Raw genomic sequence first — 20,226 nt, 5'->3', positions numbered from 1 at the left:
AATCCCATGCACAATCACAAATTCTTCATACACCCTAAATGCTAATTAATAAATACTACCTTTCTGTATACAAAAGTCACTTTTGTTGAATAACCTTTTGCAAATATCCTTTTTTCACTGTGTGTGTGTGAGTGTGTAGGACCTGACTGATTATCAGAAGTAAGAGCGAGTGGCCATTTATTTCTTTTTAAACCGGTTTTGTATATTAGAGTTCACCTATAAAGCTGAAACTTTAACTATGTAGTAAGGCCAACAGTGCCCCTCTCAGGAAGCCTACATACTTCCAGTGCATAATCATCTTTGTTCTAAGGACAACAATTAATATGCAAAACATTTATTTGTTTCTTTCAAAAAAATTGTAAAGAGAACAGTGTAAAGGGAAATAAGAAATACAAAGACTTCCTCGGCCTTATTTTTGTATTTAGAACATATACTGCGGACATAGTTACAGTTCAAAGCATATTTACATGTTTCTTTTGCAGTTTTACATTTTCTAATACTCATAGTCGAGCATTCCAAAACATCACAACATATAATTTAAAAAAAAAAAAAAAACTCCTTAAATTGCCTACTGTGTCTAGCTCTCTCACACACACACACACACACACACACACACACAGACACACGTAGAAGAGGAAATACAAAAAACAACAAAGCTAAAATGCTAAAACCAGCTCAGCTCAGAATCAACAAAGGAGTGCTGCCACTGCAGGTGTCCATTCTGTGCATCCCTGAAGACAGAGAGAGAGAGAGAGAGAGAGAGAGTGTGTGTGTGTTGGAGGGGGGGGGGGGGGGCTATCTGCGTGACGACCGAGACTCCAGCAGCTGCACCACCAGTCTGTTCTTCAGGCTGCGGAGTTTGGTCCTGTAGTGCTGCTCCAGCTCCGCTTGCACACGGCTGCGCAGGCGCCGCAGACACGGCAGCGAATTGCAGTCGGGCACGTTCAGGAGCGCGCGGAACAACTCCAGCCACAAGTCACTGTGCGGATTCCTGCAGTATGGAAAAGCCATTTGTACCGTCAGAGAGAAGCAGATGTGCGGTGGCAGGATGTGGGTGGATTGTCAAAAGTGTCTGGGTGATTTTTTTTTTATTTTATGTTATTTACTCCTTTATTTACTCCTATGTTATCTTGTCTGTAATAAGATTGAAAATGTCAATATTAAAAAAAAAAAAAAAAAAAAAAAAAAAAAAAAAAAAGTGTCTGGGTGGTGAAGGAGAAGTAGCGAAGGACAACATTGAAAAAATAAGCTCACCGTTTGAATGTTCCACTGGGCTTCCATTCGCCATTCTCGTGTTTCACCTGCATGTACGAGCCGAAGATCATGCAGTACACGGTGCCTGCAATTCCGAAGTAGTCCGTCTGAGGACGAAACGGCAGAAAAAGATGATCAATAATGTCAATCCATGTTTACGGCGCAGTAAACAGACTGCTGATTGCTGTTGCACCATGTTGTGTCCATCAAATGTAACACAATAAAATCAAGGTCGAACAGTTACCATGGCTACTGTGCCGTCCTGTGTCAGTGCAGGGCATTCATTTTATTTTATTTTATCTTATAATGCTAGTCTAAGTCAGGGCATGGAAGGGAAGCAAGTCTACTGCGATGGAAACTTGAGTGCTTTCAAACTTTTCCAAGCCAATAACCATGCAGTGGGAATGACCCCTAATGACCCTGGGCAGTGGGAATGACCCCTAATGACCCTGGGCAGTGGCACATCTGACACAGGAGCCCAGCACTTGGGTAGTCGCGGTGGTTACCTGGTAGTTCCAGGGTCTGCCACTGAGCATCTCGGTGCACTGGAAGGCCGAGGTCATGCACTTGGCCGTGAAGGCCGTGCCCTCTGGGAAGAGGGTCATGTCGATGCTCTGGCCAAGGTCAATGAGGGCCAGGCCGTGCTTAGAGTTCTCTGGATCAAAGGACTCGTTTTCAAGAAACCTGAGAGAGTGAGAGAGAGAGAGAAGGAGAGGGAGGAAGGGACAGAAAGAAAGAAGAGAGAGAGAGAGAGAGAGAGAGAGAGAGAGAGAGAGAGAGAGAGAGAGAGAGAGAGAGAGAGAAGAGAGAGAAAGATAATGATTTCAGAGGTGAATGAACTCAGCTTACGCAAATTCCATCCGTAAACATGGCACTCCTCATCCAGCAGATTATTCACTTCTGAGTAACATTTAGCCAACGGCGATTGAGTGAATCAACAAACTCTAGTCTTTACACTGTTCCCAAAATGGCAATAAATATTTAGAATTCTCTTATACATATTGAACTGCTGGGAGCCTCTGACTGCGGTGGTCATGTTTTATTCATTTTCTCACTACAGATGCTACAGCTTCAGCAACACATTAAAAGACAGGTTGAGAGAGTCAGGGTGGGGGTGAGGACAGTTTACCTCTCCCCGAGCAGGAAGTTGTCAGGCTTGATGTCAGCGTGGACGATGCGTGCGCTGTGCAGCTCGTCCACCATGTGCAGGATGCAGGAGGTGAAATACAGCACCAGTGCTTGGGGCATCACCTTCTCACTGCGGCCCTTGTACAGGTTTATGGCATTCTGTCGCACACACACACACACACACACACTTTATAATTGGAAATAAGTGAGGAGAAGCAGAGGATTGTGGTTTGCCCTCAGTGCCAGTAAGGCTCAAAGACCATGATGACTACGCATCCAAATCTGCAGCAGAGAAAAGACTAACAGATAGAGAATGTGTTTCTTCTGTGATGATGGGAGGACGCCCTCTGTTCTCTTTTCAGTAAGCACCAATGGATGACTCAATATTGCAACAAGTACTGCGAACAGTGTCGAGGGGATATAGCCCTACTTGACTGGAAGCTGTGATGTGTAAGTATATATACTCTTTTGATCCCGTGAGGGAAATTTGGTCTCTGCATTTATCCCAATCCGTGAATTGGTGAAACACACTCAGCACACAGTGAACACATGCAGTGAGGTGAAGCACACACTAATCCCGACGCATACATCCCTCTACATACTTACAGCACACTGCCCCCACCTACCCACACACACACACACAGTCACTGCTCCACTCCCCTCCCGCCCACACACACATCTTCACTGTCATCACTCACATACATCATACATACAGTACTCTGCTTGCAATAGTAAGTCCCTTTACCCCCCCCCCCCCCCTCTCCCCTACATACACAGCACATTATTTCATCAGGAAGCTTCTCCAACACACATCCCCAACATACTTACAGCACTAGGTGCCTTGCTCAAGGGCACTTCAGCCGTTCCTACTGGTCGTAGCTCCGGTTACAAGTCTGAAGCCCTAACCAGTAGGCCACGGCTGCAAAACAAACTGTTCTTGAGTGTTTTACAGACTTAAAAAAAAAAAAAATCACAGCGAGACTCACCAGAAGGGTGCCACAGTTGTGGAGATCCCCAAGCAAAATGCTGCCGTTCCTAAAGAGGTGCGCAGAGTGGATGTTGTTGAAAAGGTGGCGCACGCTTGTTTTGAGCCGAATGTTGAGCTGAATGTTGATGTAATACTCCCAGGGGTTGGCGGGCTTCTGCACCTACAAGGATAAAGTGATGGGGAAGGTCATTTGAAGGTCATTTTCAGACAATTGACAAAAGACAGCATGACATTATGCAACAGGAGGGGGTGTTTTTTTTTTTTTTTTTTTACCTTCAGGAAAAGTTTCTCTGATGTTGTGAGGTTTGTTGCTTGATAGACAGTTGCAAAAGCACCCTGGCCCAGAACAAAATCAACTCGCAATGATTCACCAGCTGTGGGTAGAAGAGTTCAAATGAATTAAATGATGCAGGTGAAGTGCAATAATGAGAAAACACAATTACAGATGGCAGTGCACACAAAATTGTTTTCCTTTGAGCCCTGCATCTGTGATCAGCGAGGATGCCTGGTAACAACAGCAAACTAGTCTGTGGCTGTCCGCGCAAACACTTTAAAGCTGCAGAATGGAGTTTGGGTGAAAACTAGAGAGCCAGGAGGCAGGCTAGTCTTTTCCTGTCTCTTGGCGATATAGTTTGCAATGTGTTGTTGTGACAGCTTTTTACTTTTAGTCTTAACACAGAATAGCAGAGTGTACCTAGGCACTACTTGGACCTACAGGTATGTTGATTCTTCACACGACTGCCTCCTATGACCTGCTATCTATTGCTCACCCATGGTGGTGGTCATCTTTGGGGAGACGCTGGGGAGGTTACATTCCCAAGTGGTGACACTGGGGTACGAGGTGAGCGGTATGTCCAGTCTGGAGAGGAGAGTGTTGATGAGCTCGTCGTTCCAAGGGTCTGGGACCAGATGAGAGGGAGCTGGATCGAGAGACACAAAAACAGCTGGGTTGTTATTCTCTAGAACCATTATATACCTTTGATGAAACAATAAGTAAGTTTGGTGTATGTTTTCCTTGCATATGTAGCAATGCGATTTCTGACACTTTGCTACGGAGGCTTTGTTAATGAGACTTTGAGCCATGCTTTACAGAGTTTGGTAGAGTGGTGGCGTGCACAATGCACATCACACCCGTCTTTGGGCTGGGTGCAGGACAAGGTATACGATAAGATAAAACAAAAGAGAGCGTCTGCACACCAGAGCAGGCAAATGAAGCAGGCAGCAGAGCACCAGCAGGTAAATGAAGAGGACCCTGTTGGCGTTGCCGTTTTTTAAGGAACGTTTGGGAGCTACTCCAGTGTGCAGACATTCCCTCGTTTTAGGCGGGGATCAGCCAGCGGCAAGCGAAACGCTCAGACCATAATAAGTCCTCTCTCGTTCCTAAGCAACACAAACGGTTTGTCAATTGAATACGCTCGCGTTGCACTTTGAAAGTTGAACCAAGTTCAACACTCAGCTTGTTACGCCAGCGTTGCCACTGTTCCGCTGCCGAACCATAGAGAGCAATAGGAAACCAGCCGCTTGCCGCTGGCTAATGTGATCCCCGCCTTAGGCATGCTTTACAGCCTGTATTAGATGAAGGCAGCAGACCAGGTGTACCTGCAGGGGTGGCCGTCGGCGCAAGGGCTTGCGCGGGACTCATGGGCACATCCAGGCACATCTCCGACCCCTTGGCTGGGCTCGTCGCCATGGGGACCTCCAGCCGCGAGCGAGCCCAGCTGGCGGAGAGGCCGTGGGGATGCCGCGAGCTGCCCGTGAAGTCCAGGTCCGACTGCGGGTCAGCAACGGGGCTGCTCAGCGCGAACCAGTCCAGCTTTGGTGCTGCCGAGTCAGGACTCATGGGGACATCCAGGATCGATTTGAAAGCAGGTGCCGCTGGACTCATGGGGACGTCTGGAGTGGGTCGCGGGGCCGGGGCCGGGCTCATGGGAACGTCACAGAGTGACCTGTGGAAAAGGTCCTGGGACCCAGGAAAGAGGTCCTCCGTCTGCGGAACGTGAAAAGAGCTTTTGGAGAGGAAGGAGTGGACGGCCGGGGCATGCTCGAAGGTCATGGGCACGTCTGCTTCCATTTCCGTTTCCTGCGGAGCGTGCTGACCAACCACCTTCGAGAGGTCTGCAAGCGTCTTCTCTGGGCTCTGGTAGACGGTCCAGCCGGGTTTGGGGGCGGCAGAGGAGAAAGTGGCGGCCATCTTGGAAACATCCTCTGTGGGCGCCACGGTGTGGTCAGGGAAGGAGAGGGCGGCCAGCGGGTGGGCGCTGATGGAGCTGGTGGAGGCGGCCTGGCTCTGGCTCTGCTGGACGGCTGCCAGCCCCTCGCCCACGATGGTGCCCTGGGCTCCTGCTGTGCGCTCTGCTGCAGTGAGTTTCTCGTCCACTGGGCTCTGCTCCATGATCGGGCTGAGATGAAACACATCAGGAGACAAAGAATTATCTTTTAAAAGGGAACAAAAGGAGGGCTTTTGGTGAAAAAGCATGGGTTTGTTCACTGAAAGCATCTGAATGTAACATTTTTATGTAGTGCACTTAACCTTCTCATTGAGCTCTCAACTCCATCACCTACTATTGCTAAATGTCTGTACTTCTTGTACAACAACAACAAAAAAAATACTTTTTGAAAATGTGTATTTACTGCACTTAATCCACCCATTCAGCCCTCAACTCCATGACCTGCGTGGAGAATCAACTACCTGAGTTTGGTGGGCTGGCGCACAAAGGGGTTCCCATCAGATCCAGCAAACACTGTTGGGGCATCATTCTCTACAATAGCACAGAACAATAGTCAGAGAGAGAGAGAGAGAGAGAGAGAGAGAGAGAGAGAGAGAGAGAGAGAGAGAGAGAGAGAGAGAGAGAGAGAGAGAGAGAGAGAGAGAGAGAGATAAAGATGGATAGATAGATAGATAGATACTTTATTGATCCCCAAGGGAAATTTAAGAATTTAATGTCCAACATCCCAGAAAAGACCACTCCCAACCTGTGCCTGTATTACGTTAGTCAATTTAGACTTGTTCAACTAAAAAGGAGCAATAAACAGATGCAAATCATAAGAAATGTCTGCACACTGTTAGACGCGCCCATAAACTTTATTCTGCAATGTTTCGATCTAAAAGGTCTTGGTCAAGCATTGTGCCTAACGAAGATCTTTTAGATTATAGATTTTCATCGAGCACCAGACAAAGCACTCTACTTTTTGTTCTCAGCCATGCACAGATGCCACAAAGGATAGATAATGTGGACCTGCATCTGTAATTGTGTAAATGAAGCACTCCACCTTGAGCGGAATCCAGTTCCCAGGAGTGCGGTGCGCTGAGGTGGAAGGGAGTGGACACGAGGTTAGCGGACGGAGCAAAGTCCCGGGTGCTGTTGGGACACGCGGCCAGAGAGTGGCGCCTTAACTCCCACATCGCCGTCTCGTCCGTCACAGATTCCACACCAACAGCGGTTTCCTGATATTCAATTAAATTGAATGTGCAATTGAACACACACTAGCAACACCCAAACATAGCATGTTACCAAAGCCCTTTACCATGACCACTCACAGACCTTTCCAATTAATTACAAAGAACTGAGTCAGCTCTGTCATCGTCCTGTCCCACTGCGTGTCTGTCTGTCTGTCTGTCTGTCTGTCTGTCTGTCTATCTGTCTGTCTATCTGTCTGTCTGTCTGTCTGTCTGTCTCACTTGTCTACGTTACCTTATTACGTTTCATGTGTTTTATGTTTCCATTCACGTGGTGTCATATGATACGGATTCCGGGGTCATATACAAATGGTTGAGGTAGGACAATTGTATTTGCACTTGAAAAATATGTTACTTAAATAAAAATAAAGTTGTCCTCCGAAGAGGGGGGGTGGTGGTGGGCAAAAAAAAAAAAAAAAATTGAATATATGCAAGTGCATAAGTGCACAGGCACTTCTGCAAATACTCCCTTGTGTAGCACTCTGCTTCTCTCATTTACATTTTTGAATCCATTTGTCAATTCACTTTTTGAATCCAAACCAAAGCGATTTACATGTCAGTTATATCACAAGGGATTACATTGTCCACAGAGCAACTTGGGGTTATGTGCCTTGCTCAGTGGCACAACAGTGGAAGCCGGGAATTGAACCCACAACGTTTCAGGCTACTGCATGCTAGCTCAGCTCCTTATCCACTACACTGCCACCACCCTACAGGCTACTGCATGCTAGCTCAGCTCCTTATCCACTACACTACCACCACCCTACAGGCTACTGCATGCTAGCCCAGCTCCTTATCCACTACACTGCCACCACCCTACAGGCTACTACATGCTAGCCCAGCTCCTTAACCACTACACTACCACCACCCTACAGGCTACTACATGCTAGCCCAGCTCCTTATCCACTACACTACCACCACCCTACAGGCTACTGCACGCTAGCCCAGCTCCTTATCCACTACCACTGCCCCTCAGACAGCAGATCAACAGCACTGTGATGATCGTACATGTAACAATAGAGACTACCGGTACATGTTTGGGAAATGAGAAGATAACAGATCAACATTCAACATACGTTCTGCTGTGTTGGTCCAGGTACTGAGACTTCTGCCCTGGGCTGCAATGCTTTCCGTTCGTTGGATGCCATAACTTGCCTGTAAAGTAATGTAAAAACAGAAACAGTCTTTACCATCCAGAAATGTAAAAAAAAAAAAAAAAAAAAAAAAAAAAAAAAGACTCAAATATGCTCAGACCATTTGGGAAAGTATGTTACAAGTGAGATTGTTTACCCTCCATTCTCCTTGTCATCCTCATCCTGGAAGACGGTGAAAACTGCAGCAGCAGCAGCAGCAGGCTGGGACACAGCTGGTCTATCTAAAGGAAACAATGCATACGAGTGAGGGATGTTCTGACACCCACCTCCCCTGAGTAAAGCTCACAGACGTGGGACTGTGTGAGCTCACAGACATGGGACTGTGTCTTCGTAAATCATTCAGATGATGTGTGTGACTAGACTGGCTCTGCGGACATGCGCCTTATGACTTACTCAGTTTTGAATGTCCAAAGTTGAGACTCTCCTCAGCAATGTGAGAAAGTCCATCTGGTGCAAAGGTCGGGGCTTGGAACATGTCCATTATCAGATCTAGATGGAGGAGAATTACATTAAGTGACTAACAATTTCAGCAGCGATAATTTCGACAAAGAGTGTTTTAAAATAATTTGTATTTTAACAAATAAAAATAACCATCATATTTTATTGATGAGGCTAAAATTGTTGAGGCTTTTTGCTATTTTATTTAATCTCAACAGGCCTGCGCATATTCTTCAGTTCTTTCCTCACCGAAATTGAATTGTTCCAATTCTTAACTCATTTTGAAGAACATATGAACATTTTTGAAGACAAGATTTCCCTGAGCAAACAGTTCAGTTAAACATTCACATTACTGCGCCCTCTGGTGGCCGTATATGGAAGACTGTGGCTACACCTGTCAAGTTTTGAGAGAGTCAACCAGAGGTGGCTAATGTAGGTGTAGTCTAGAGGAATACACCTGGATTCAGGGGAAAATAGGGAGGGGGAATGTCTGATTTCAAACAAGGCTTTTTTCAATAGCCAATCACAGAGAGGTGGCAAACCTTGTGAGTATGCACATGTACTGGGTGTTTCATGAAAATACCGCCGACAGCGGACTAACAACCAAAACGATGACGTTTAGTTTGCCTTTGTAGCCGGCAGCCATTTTGCACTGGTTTCAGTAGGAATGGTCACTGGTTAACTGAAAGAATCTCAGAAGACACGAGTCTGCGTGGAACGTGGAACCTTTGCTTTGACCACCCTCTCAGGTTATAGAAGAAGAAGAAGAAGAAGAAAAAGAAGAAGATGATGAAGAAGAACGAAAAAGAGTGTAGACTCAATGGCTGCTGCTCACCGAGTGCCTCCCGTGTGTGGACGGTTGGAGAGGGGAGAACCCGAGATGGAGTGGCCTGGACCAGCCCAAGGGAGTTGTTAGGAGTGATGTGGGAGTGGTTGCCCTGGCCCACCAGTGAGACTGACAGGATGACAAACAGCAGTGTGTGAGTGAGTGCGTGTGCGTGCGTGCGTGTTTGGTAGCATGACAGCAGAACCCTCTGACCCCATGACTTTCTGCTCCTGCTACATGATGAAGCTGACATTTATTTAAATGTTCAAAATGCAGCTCTATTGTTCTGGAATGCTAATAGAAAAATAACTGAAAACAGTTGATATTTATCAAACAAATAATGGAAATAGTAGCTCTTTCGTTCCTCAACATAAAAACAGTGAAAAGTGCATAAATTCAATACAGATATTATTCCAGATCATTTACAACCCAGAAGCATTTAGGCTGTCTGGTCCACTGGCATGTAGACCTTTGTGTAGGCTTTGCTAATCATGATGCATTACCCACCATTGTTAGTGCCTTCTCTGTCCATCTCCCCATCTTTTGAAACATCACTGGTGGGGAGAGAAACAAATAAATACACTTGAGAAATGCTAGCGAGAAATGCTAGCGAGAAATGCTCCTCGTAGGCCAGCCACAGCACATGCCACACAGCAGCACAATCATCTGACATGACTCTTGGACTGAAGCCAAGGAGCAGACCACAATTACTCAACAAAAGCAAAAACAAAACCAATGGATGCACCGATTTCATAAAAAACATGTGCCATTTATCTGCATGAATGACAACAGCCCTTGACAAAGTGGATGCGCTGAAAGCTAATGTGATCTTTGGACAGTAGCCAGCCATTAAACAGATAATTGAAGAGAGCCAGATAAATCACATACAATAAAAACCTACAACCTAAAGAGTTAGAAACATGGCACAGTATCAGCAAGGTTTTGTTTAAGGGAGTCTTTTTAAAAGTGGGTTAGCGCCCTGGGGTGCGTTTCCCAAAACCATAGTTGCTAACCTGTTAGCAACTTAGTTGGTTGGCAATGGGAAATTGCATTGCAACCAACAAAGTTGCTAACTTAGTTAGCAACTATGGTTTTGGGAAACGCGCCCCTGAGTGGTAACATGCTTACTGGTCTGCGTCGTCCAGGGGCTGGTGGAAACTGCTGCTGCGGGCGTGTAGGGGCTCAGCGGTGCTGAGCGCAGAGGGGCCGCTCTGAGTCAGGGCTCTGTAGGGGACCTCGCAGGAGACTGGCGCTCCATGGCGATGGATAGGGAGAGTGCCTGCGTCCGCCATGGCGTTATTAGCCTGGTGGTGCAGGAGGGAGGTCTGCAGGGAGGACACGGCGGCGGAGGCGGTAGCCGCGGTTACGGCTGGTGACGGTGGCTTGGGTGAGAGCTCAGCCCCGGCCGGGTGACCTGCCGCCGCTGATGCCTGCTGACGGGAGGCGACCTCATAGCGAGAGGCTTCGACTTCCTCCAGAGGACACAGCTGACCAGATGGAGGGAGTGACCCGAGTGAACCGCTTGAGCCCCACACCGCGGAGGCCAATGGCCTGGACTTCCGTCTGGCGCCCAGCCCCAGGTCCTGACTCGGTTGCAGGGCCAAGCTGGGCCTGAAGGTCGCCGCTGGCCGCTGGCCGAGAGAGAGACGGTTGCCGAGCGCCGCTGAGGGTCGGGCCGCCAGTGCCGCTAGCTCTGGATGACCTGCAGCTGATACCGCAGCATGACTCTCCTAGAGAGCAATGCAATGTTATAATCAACATTTTATCCCTTATCCATTCAGCACACCAAAACCACTGTGGACACCTTCATTGGACGTGTGGGGACCACCATCAACATTTGAAACCGACAGATAGCATAGAGCTATAATATATTGCAACACAGTGATTAATCACTCTTTGCGTTATTGCATTCCGGTACATTAAAAGCTATTTGAGCATCACTCTTGTGTAATTGATTGCAGCAGCAAATGACAGACAGCCCTCTAAATATTACAATCACACCAACGTTATGCGGCTTTGACAAAAGCACTGATTGTTACCTGATGCCCATCATACGGTCTGTTGGGTGCTTGTGGGTCTGCTGGTGGAACGGGGGATTTGTTGTCCAGTTGCTTCAGGAGTTCCTGCATTCGTTTCAACTCCTCCTCGGCCTCTCGAGCCTTCCTTTGCTCTTCCTCTGCAAACAGGAAACAGCCGTCAACAAAAAAGCCACCCCATAATCTCCTACTCTTATGACCTGTCAGCAGCTCACTCCGACACAGGTTCGGCATACGATATGAAGATACGGATACGCAGTAAGGGTGGCATCCAGGTTGTGAGAGAGTGAAAGTAGAGCCATAGCACTGCACTGAACAAGCTTATTCAAAATCAGCTGTTTAAAACTCTGTTTTGAGAACTGTTCTAATTAGCAAACCCAAGTAGAGAGAGAGAGAGATAGATAGATAGATACTTTATTGATCCCCAAGGGGAAATTCAAGTACCAGAGGTTCAAATTCGCACATTTGCGCCTTGAGTTTTCAATGAACGTTTGCACTCGCAAAAAGTTCGAGGAGGTAGTTCTCCGTGAACAATGGAGTTGAAATTGGACGGAGAGTTACCTTTGAGATGGAATGTTTACACAATATCGTTGAACTGTATCTGTTCAGACAAACATGTTCGCCTCTGTTCAAGTAATTTGAATGCACCTCTGATAATGACTATACAAGGCTTCTACCTCCTGAATATAGAAGCAACTTTATGGGTCACAAATGTACAACAGACACATTTCCGTTTCCACCTGTGGCCATCTTCCAGGTGTCAAGCTGACCATTTTGTTCACATTACGGCGTTTGTTGTGGAAAGGATAAAATTACTTTTACTGGACCGAGCAGGACAACTTATCATTTACACTAAAAAAAGAAATGCATCCTAGACAACTTTGGCAAAAAGTTTGAACAATTTGACCACTACGCATATTGATGGCCCTTTACACTCATGCTGTCTAGCCTACTTGTGAAACGATCACCCAAGATGCAGTTCAAAACCAAGTGCAAACAGGACTCATCTTTTGTTGATAAACCAGTGAGAGTGGTTTCATTAAACACTCACCCAGTTCTCGCAGCTCGGCCTGCTGCTTACGTTTGGCCCAGTAGCGATTCGCTCTCAACTCCTCAAAGCAATACTCAGAGCCCTCGCAGACTAACTCAGTCTTGCAGTACATGGCCACCTGCTCCAGAGGGGCATTCTGGACTTTGGGTTGGTTGGATGGGTTATACTCGGACTTGGAAATTCTGCAGGAGTTTAAAAAAAAAAAACAATGTGTCTACAAAGAGCGACACAACTGAAAATGCCAATTAAGTTCACAGACGGTGGTAATAGAACTTACATGCGAACTGTTCGGTCATCTGGGAACCCGGGCAGATCGGGTTCCTGGACACAGACAGAAGTTCACTTTGACACATTGGACTAACACCACAATGATAAAAACACCACAGAAATAAGCACAGGAACGTTTTCCACTTACCTTGCACTGTTGCTGAAGGATTTCTCTTGGTCGAGATTGTTGATTGGTTAATTGTGAATTCTGAAGAGGGTTCCTCGGCACATCTATGTAAAATATATGAATGCAATTAACATGAATGATGATGGCACAAATAAATCACAATGATAAAACAAGCTAAACAGCATGCATACCAGGTGCGCCTGTCTGAGGCTTCAACACCTTGTCCTGGAACTTCCTGTAAAATGAGCAGATCAATCTTAGTTAGTGTTCTGCTTCAAAAAGGGCCATCCATTATTTAATTTAATTTAACAATTTTTACTGTTACCTGTAGTGTTGAAGCACAGTGTCTACAGGTTGGGCCTGGTTCTCCACAGCTCTTTCATAGACTGCTTCAGCTTGTAGCAACTGACCATTTTTCTCAAATTGTTGGGCCCAGGCAATGTACAACGCTGCCGCTGTGGTTCCAATGCCTTGGCTATGCACTTGACTGTACACTTGGATGGGATCATCATAAAAGCTGGCCTGAAATAAGGCAATATTTGTTTGAAAAAGAATACAGAGTTCCCACTCTAAGTTAAATGTAAAATTCCATGACCTTTCCCTGACAAAAGAACTGAATTTCCATGACCCATCATGAATGGTACAGGGCAATTCCACAGAAAATTTATTTTTTGTCACATCCATAACGCCAGTGAAATGCCTTGGCATTTGTATGATGTGCATGATAATTCATTTTTTGTGCATTTTTTCTAATGTACATTCTTCAGCCAAAAATAGCAAATGCTCAAATTTCATGTAATCATTCACATCATACCATCACATTTTATTGGCGTTATGAATGTTACAAAAAACATTATTTTGCCATGGAATTGCCCTACAATATACTGACCAAAGATTTCAGAGCAGCAGCGTAGCCTTCAAGAATCTGACTTTTTCAGAGCGTAAGATAAATAAATGGACATTGAATAAACAAAGTTGGCCTCACCACAACCACTCAAGCAAGAAGTAAAGCTAATAACCAGGCAGATATACACAATTCTGCGTGGTAATATGTATTAGGCCTATTGTATTTTGTCAATTTTTAACCGCTACAACAAAATCCCCTGATATTCCATGATTTTGCCCCAAATTTGATCAAGTTCCCTGACTTTCCATACCTGGAATTAAATATGATATTCCAGAAATTCCATGACCCGTGGGAACCCTGAGGATAGTATTGCTCTGTCTTCATTACTGATACTATTCTGAATAGCATGATGAGTGATGATCCACAATGTATAATCTAAATCTTGATTACTGAAAACTTCACCAGCTGAAGTCTCAACTTACACATTTAATGCAATGATCGACGAACCGGGGGTCGTTATGATAGCGTTCCTCTTGCAGAAATCTTTGAACAAGACGATGAAATACAACAGACATGCTTTTCCTTTCTTCTAGAGGTAGCTTCCCCTCCAGAAATTGCACAAATCTAAGTAAACATAGTCGTAAATACAAATGTTAACATTAGCAACTATTTGTTGGAATTTCAATGTAGATATTTTCGGTGCACTGCTTACTTTTTAATGTAGCGTGTGTGTTAGTTTTAGAAAAAAGTATCAAAAACTATACTTTAATCAGGTCAACAACAATGACATACCTATCCCATGGATCAAGCGGGTCATCTCCAGAATATGTGCTCAATGATCTTTCAAATGTTCTGCAAAATATGATTTGTCATATCATGTTGAATTTTGGCAAGACATTAGAATAATATTAGTCCATGCCACTGGAACATGGTTATAAAACTTAAGTTATCGTTTGAGGAGGAATTATATTTATCATGCAAAATGATCACGAAACCTAGTAACATTATCAAAGTGTGTGAGGAAATTAAAACACAACTGCTGCTCCGTTTGAAGTGAGCTGCTAAAGCTAACGTTGACGTTTTCTAGGCAGCTTAGATTACAAAGGTCTTTCCGAAGATTATAAACTTACTGTAAATATGTATCAACATCCATTGCTGTGGTCTTTAATAACGTTAAACTCCCATTTAAACGTAATACAATTGATATCCTTAAAAACGCCTAATACTACTACAGTACTGAAACGTGCTACAAATACCCTTGTTATTTTTTGCAACACAACGGCCTATGCAAAATCTTTGACGTCCACACCCGGATTTCAAATTTCCCGGCGTGGCCAATAAAATGACACTACCCTCACTAAAACCAATCAGATTCTATTACAGATATTTGTGGGCGTTTTCGAAGGAGTCGCGGTGGGTGGGTGCGTGCACCAGAGAAATGTTGTACCGTTAGCCTTTTGGAGGAAGAGTATCGATCCAGATCTTTAAGCTACCTTTGCGAGAATTATAAATACTTAATAATGTTTCCTAATGCAAATTACTTGCCTGTTGTTACTGCAACTGCATGCAAAGACAAACCAACATCTGAGGTTACTAAAAAGTTGTACAACCTCCACACCGGTTGATGGCAGTCGTCGACATCATATCACCCTGGGGGTGGGTTTGTGTGAGTGTTTTGAAAAACATGGCGGCTCCCATTTACAAGTGTGAGTATGCTCGTCGGTTACGTTAAATTAATGGTCTATTTCTCAGCATAATATAACTAATTTGGTGGATTTGCGTTCTGGCATTCTCCAAATCAGCATGTGTAACGGTATACTCATATTTTAGTGTTTTTACGGTTGGCAACGTTGACTTATCATGTTGGATGAGTAATGAGCTTGCCTGCTATTGCATGCATTGAAAACGCCTTCCTGACTTTAAGTGCCACAATAATTAGCAGCTAAGTGGTCCACCACCACATCAGTAGAGCTGTTAAGAGTTGCACACAAGATATCTAATCAGTTATTGTAACTATCCACAGTACATTAGTGATTTTACTTTAATTGATCAGCTGCTAGCCGAATGGTAATCACTTGACTCATGAATGCATGAAACAAACAGCGTTTTTGTTTTTTATTCATCACAGGGACTAATGATGATACCGCCATGTTAATAGACTGGCGGGCGCGCAATGCAGGTATCTTCTCAGGCAGGAGATTGACTGCCATCAGAGGTTACGAGTAAGTGATTAGATCTATTTTCCGGGATCGTTATCGGATTTGGAAAACATCGTTTTTTTCCCATAATATTTCTGCTCTGTGTATGCCCCAGTCTTTCTTGAACTTATTTTATGTCCCTCTACACAGGGTGTTTGTCAAGGAGAGAGGGTTGGAAGGGCTGGTATCACCAGCATTCATCAAGAAGAAATGGGAAAATCTCAAACAAAAATATGTGGTATGTTGTGTTTATAGGTTGTTCTTTAGAAGCTGAAAAAATTGCCCATTTGTCATAGGCGTTGTATAATATTGTATTGTTTTTGTAGACCCTAAAAAGAGTGTCAGTGGAAAGCGGTACAGACGCTGCAGCTGAGAGTTGGAGATGGTACAGCCAGATGGAGGATGCCCTTGGGGGTAGGATCCCAGAAATCAAGCCTTCCTGTAACATAAAAATGCCTGCAGTCTTTATCTCTACTGACCATGATGACATGGTCCACTCCCTGGAACTGACTGTGGATCCCCAGTCCCCTCCTCCCCTTCCTCCCCCTCCTCCGATAAAGAGGCAGAGGACTAATTCAACTGACGTCATGCTGGAGTTCCTGGGCAAGCAAGAGGACCGCGACCAACAGAGGGACATTGAGTGGATTCAGAGAGAGGAACTGAGGGAGAGGGAGGCTCTGGAGAGGGAGGAGCAGCGGGAGAGCGAAGCTGTGGAGCGAGAGGAACGGCGGGAAAGAGAGGCCATCGCCAGGGAGGCGAGACGAGAGAGGGAGGCAATAGAGCGAGAGGCTCGGAGAGAGAGGGATGCCATCGAAAGAGAGGCTCGGAGAGATAGAGAGGCTAGAGAGAGGGAGGAGAGAAGGGAGCAAGAGTTCAGAGACAGGGAGGAAAGGAGGGAAACAGAGTTTAGAGAGAGACACGAGAGGATGGAGAGAGTGTATATGGAGAGAGAAGAACGGCTTCTTTCTATTCTAGAGAAGTTTCTGAACAAATGAGTGTTTGGTCTTGGGGAAACACTTCTCAAAAAAAAAAAAGGAATCCTGTAACAGGATTAACCTGTTTATGATGGGTTACCCTTTGTGGAAGGGTATTCAGGCCTGTACACAATCAGCACTGCCAGGTTCTGGTTTGGAATGGCAAGGCTGTCATCCGCTTGTGTTGGACCAACTACCAGCCTTAAAACCTCATATTACCATGGTGCTCAATATCCAGTCAAGAGTAACGGTGGATTTGTGTAAGTCTCATTGATGACCCTGAAAGACCCTGTTTATTTGGGTATGGTCTTAAGGTAACATGCTTTCAATATTTGTGTAGTGTAGTACCATTAAGGTCCATGTGTATGTAATGTACATACATCTTGTGTTGTTAGTCACTGACAATTTTTTTAGGACAAAATGTATTGGACATATAGTCAATGATAAGTGTTGTCATATTTGGAAAATAAATGTTTGTTTTAAAAGTTTTTTCTCTTGTGGTAGTTAATGTGTCCAACCGCTAAATTTAGAGAGAACACCGTATTGTTAACTATCACCAATAGCCACTGGGTGTTGACCTCTATTAGCTTGGCCACACCCACCTAGATCTCCTTCCAGGGAGATACTAGTCTGGAACACCATAGTTCACCAGCGTTTCCGTTGGTCGGCATATTACCTGCCCAATCAGTGACGAGGGCATAACACTATAGTTTGGTAATCGAAAGTGACTGGTAAACGGTAGTAGCAATGCCTGCAAAGATCAAAAATTGCAGTCGGAAGAATGTGTGAATTTATTTATAGCAAAGGTAGGCTCACATACATTATTTCCTGACTGCTTATGTGGTTTACTGACAGTTTGTAAAGTTTAGGTAAAGTTTAGGCAAAGTAGGCAGTAACTTCAGCAATCCCTGATCAATGAGACTGGTATTTTGTTGAAACTAGAATCATGACAGAAAATTAATACACTATCAACACAAAGAAAATCAATAACTTTATTAAAAATAAGTTACACCACTTAATTTACAATATAAAACAATTTATTTGCAGGAATGCAAAAAACACTTGTTAGCCACCAACAGACTGGTTCGTAAACCTGGCTAAGGGTTGAAGATGATGCCGACTCCCTGTGGGAGTGTAGTGTTTAGAAAAACCCTGCATATCACAATCCATGGAGTAAAGAAAAAGAAGCTCAAAGCTGCAGTATCCCTTTAGAACTGGGGTAGTCTCTACTCCAGTTATTGCTGTTCTTACTTCACTTACTAGGTGTAGTCTAGGACGGTGAACAGAGGCAGCTCCTCCAATGTTTACGGCAAAGATTCTAGAACACTCCGCTCTAGAATCTTTGGTTTACGGTCAGTTATGTCTACATGAATAGTATGCACGATGGCTTTTAGACATCATTGTGTAGCAGAGCACACCTTCATAAAAGGAAGCTGTTGTATAAAAAAGTTAAGACCTGTTATTCCACTGAGGAAAAAGGGATACTGCAGAACCTCTTTTTAAAAAGTAGTTGGCGCTGTTCTTGTTTTAATGTTTTGCTTTTTTTTTTGTTTTGTTTTTTATAAAAGTAACAGTTTTCCTAGAACTATGATACAACCAATAACTATCCTGTTGAAAGATAATGAAGGCAAGGCTTGTTTAAGCTCATATGAGTTTGACAAGGCCCAGTTCCATGGTTTGAAATGTCTGGGAAACAGCATATAAAAAAAAAAAAAAAAAACTAACTTTACACAAAGAGAGTTCTGACGTTGCCCTTGTGCCCATTTTGCAGGAGCTGGGTCAAGCCCTGCTTTCATCACAAGGTTCCCTATGTACAGTAAAGATAGGGCAGTTTAAATCCTCCATATTGAGGTAGTTAACCAACCCTTTATTAAAAGAGAAAAAAAGAGAAATAAACAAAAATAGACTAGTTCTGAAAAGAACCACATGCCTGGAATGCCTGACTGTTCATGCCAGGTGGTTACACCTTAAAAAGACTGCAAACATCATCCATATGATCAATAATAATAAAAAAAAAAGTAGACATATTCCATGATAAAGCTAAAATTAGCACAAAAATATACATAGCATCATGCTCCTCAGAGCCACATCAAACTTGACTCCAGAATTCTAATGGAGGATTCTCTCTGTACAGAAGACACCAGTCCCAGCTAACTCAAAATAAAAGAAAACAAAACAAAACAAAACAAAACAAAATAAAGGCGATGAATCCTAATATACATGTAAGTGGTAAGACCTCGCAGAAGTCTATGATTTCTTGAGTGCATTTGTTGTTAACTAGGACTGGGTTTTGACCTTTATGTCGATCCTCTGTTTGAATTCTGGTGTGACAAAGTGCAAATTAAGATTTTCATTACAATAATAATAATAAAAAAAAAAGGTCTTTCTGAGGAACCTTCAGGAAAACAAATTATGTTCAACTACAAATGGCAAACTCTTTGGGGATAGATAGGGTGCTGAAGTGTGGGTAGTACAGATGGTGGCGAGTTGATGTCTAAACACTGCAAAAAGTCCAAAAACATGTTGCGTTTGCTCGTGTGGCAGTCTTTGAGATATGCTTCAGTAAGGCAGTAGCAGCACTGGACCGCTGAAATGACCTTACCATCAAATCGACTGGCAGCAGCTCCTGGTGCAACCCCCTATTCCAAGTTAGTCTTCATAGTGACTGGTCAGCACCGTCCTCCATCCCTCTTCCCTGCTTGTCGGGTAACAAAAGGAAACAATTAGGAGAGAATTCAACCATCTGGAGCTTTAAACAAGACATAAACAAACACCAACTAAAAATACAGATAAGTGCATCACTGGGGATGTTGAGACGATAGAACTAAACAAAGAGGGGGGGAAAAAAAGAAATGTCACTATCACTACCACCAACATCCTTCCAATTCACATGCACAAGACTATGGCTTAAGGAAAACAAGCAGAACAGTGATACTGGTGTGTCTAATTGGTGACAAGAATAGTGGGGGAAAAAGTTATGGCCTGTTATTTTGTTTTTAAAATGTAGTTTTAGCCTAGAGGCAGGTAAGTGCATGCATGCAAATTACTTCCTGAAAGTTTTTAGTCTTAGAAGTAAGCACATGCAGAGCCAGATCAGTGTTAAAAGCGTTTGGTGACAGATATTCTGTCTGATTTTGCCGAGTTCTCCTTTCAAAAGGAATCAAATTGTGCTTCCTGTGATCTCTGGTTCCTAAGTTGATGGATGCACCATCACAAGGTTATCCTGATAGCTAGAAACATCTTTGTTTTAATGGGATTCCTTTAACAAAACCCTTCAAAGTCTTTTTTTCCCCAATGGAAGAACGTTTTAATCAACATATGCTTTTGGGTTTGCGGTAACTGAAATGATGAAGTATGTCACTACACATACATATAAAAGTTGGAGAAAGTGGATAGAGGATGCCGACTTGGTGATTACAAATTTGATGGCATGCAAAAGTGAGGTTGCAGCATGTGGCTAACATAGGCAAACCTTTGCGTC

At 44.1% G+C, this 20,226-nt stretch overlaps 3 protein-coding genes and 1 long non-coding RNA gene across 15 annotated transcripts in view; 1 reads left to right on the top strand and 3 right to left on the bottom strand.

Moving 5' to 3' along the window:
- Positions 1 to 318: 318 nt before the first annotated feature.
- On the bottom strand, positions 319 to 14,872 carry bub1 (BUB1 mitotic checkpoint serine/threonine kinase). Of its 2 annotated transcripts, none has more exons than XM_042095302.1 (25): positions 14,704 to 14,872; positions 14,366 to 14,425; positions 14,056 to 14,197; positions 13,052 to 13,248; positions 12,918 to 12,961; positions 12,748 to 12,830; positions 12,610 to 12,653; positions 12,333 to 12,514; positions 11,285 to 11,421; positions 10,374 to 10,975; positions 9,753 to 9,799; positions 9,255 to 9,374; positions 8,375 to 8,470; positions 8,118 to 8,202; positions 7,904 to 7,982; positions 6,641 to 6,824; positions 6,060 to 6,129; positions 4,970 to 5,769; positions 4,141 to 4,290; positions 3,644 to 3,744; positions 3,369 to 3,530; positions 2,384 to 2,541; positions 1,761 to 1,938; positions 1,255 to 1,361; positions 319 to 991 (listed from the first exon to the last, which is right to left on the bottom strand). In XM_042095302.1, exons 1-25 carry the CDS (start codon positions 14,724 to 14,726, stop codon positions 796 to 798), a joined length of 4,047 nt encoding a protein of 1,348 aa, XP_041951236.1. In that variant the 5' UTR covers positions 14,727 to 14,872; the 3' UTR covers positions 319 to 795. The 2 variants fall into 2 exon arrangements, with proteins under 2 accessions (XP_041951236.1, XP_041951237.1); XM_042095303.1 differs by having other exon boundaries at positions 6,641 to 6,815.
- Positions 14,873 to 14,995: 123 nt separating this feature from the next.
- On the top strand, positions 14,996 to 17,233 carry LOC121711628 (conglutin beta 5-like). 3 transcript variants are annotated; one of them, XM_042095400.1, is made up of 4 exons: positions 14,996 to 15,229; positions 15,702 to 15,795; positions 15,922 to 16,009; positions 16,098 to 17,233. In XM_042095400.1, the coding sequence occupies exons 2-4, from the start codon at positions 15,722 to 15,724 to the stop codon at positions 16,764 to 16,766; spliced, it is 831 nt and encodes a 276-aa protein (XP_041951334.1). In that variant the 5' UTR covers positions 14,996 to 15,229; positions 15,702 to 15,721; the 3' UTR covers positions 16,767 to 17,233. The 3 variants fall into 3 exon arrangements, with proteins under 3 accessions (XP_041951334.1, XP_041951332.1, XP_041951333.1); XM_042095398.1 differs by having other exon boundaries at positions 14,996 to 15,279; XM_042095399.1 differs by lacking the exon at positions 14,996 to 15,229 and adding an exon at positions 15,273 to 15,386.
- Positions 16,157 to 20,226, bottom strand: part of LOC121711641 — a 27,089-nt gene continuing 23,019 nt past the window's right edge. The window contains exon 12 of the long non-coding RNA XR_006032393.1: positions 16,157 to 16,178. This is a non-coding gene — a long non-coding RNA (uncharacterized LOC121711641). The remainder of the gene's footprint in view (positions 16,179 to 20,226) is intronic.
- Positions 17,724 to 20,226, bottom strand: part of LOC121711605 (synaptotagmin binding, cytoplasmic RNA interacting protein) — a 10,194-nt gene continuing 7,691 nt past the window's right edge. For 3 of the 9 annotated variants that reach the window (XM_042095353.1, XM_042095358.1, XM_042095360.1), the window contains exon 12: positions 17,724 to 19,443. In XM_042095353.1, coding sequence (XP_041951287.1) covers positions 19,415 to 19,443 — 29 coding nt within the window. In that variant the 3' untranslated portion in view covers positions 17,724 to 19,414. The remainder of the gene's footprint in view (positions 19,444 to 20,226) is intronic. The other 6 variants (XM_042095354.1, XM_042095359.1, XM_042095361.1 and 3 more) reach the window with 3 other exon arrangements.

Source organism: Alosa sapidissima, chromosome 6, assembly GCF_018492685.1.
Source record: "Alosa sapidissima isolate fAloSap1 chromosome 6, fAloSap1.pri, whole genome shotgun sequence".
NCBI lineage: Eukaryota > Metazoa > Chordata > Actinopteri > Clupeiformes > Clupeidae > Alosa > Alosa sapidissima.
The sequence above is the reverse complement of the archived record's forward strand: the minus strand, read 5'-3'. Positions and strand labels throughout refer to the sequence as shown.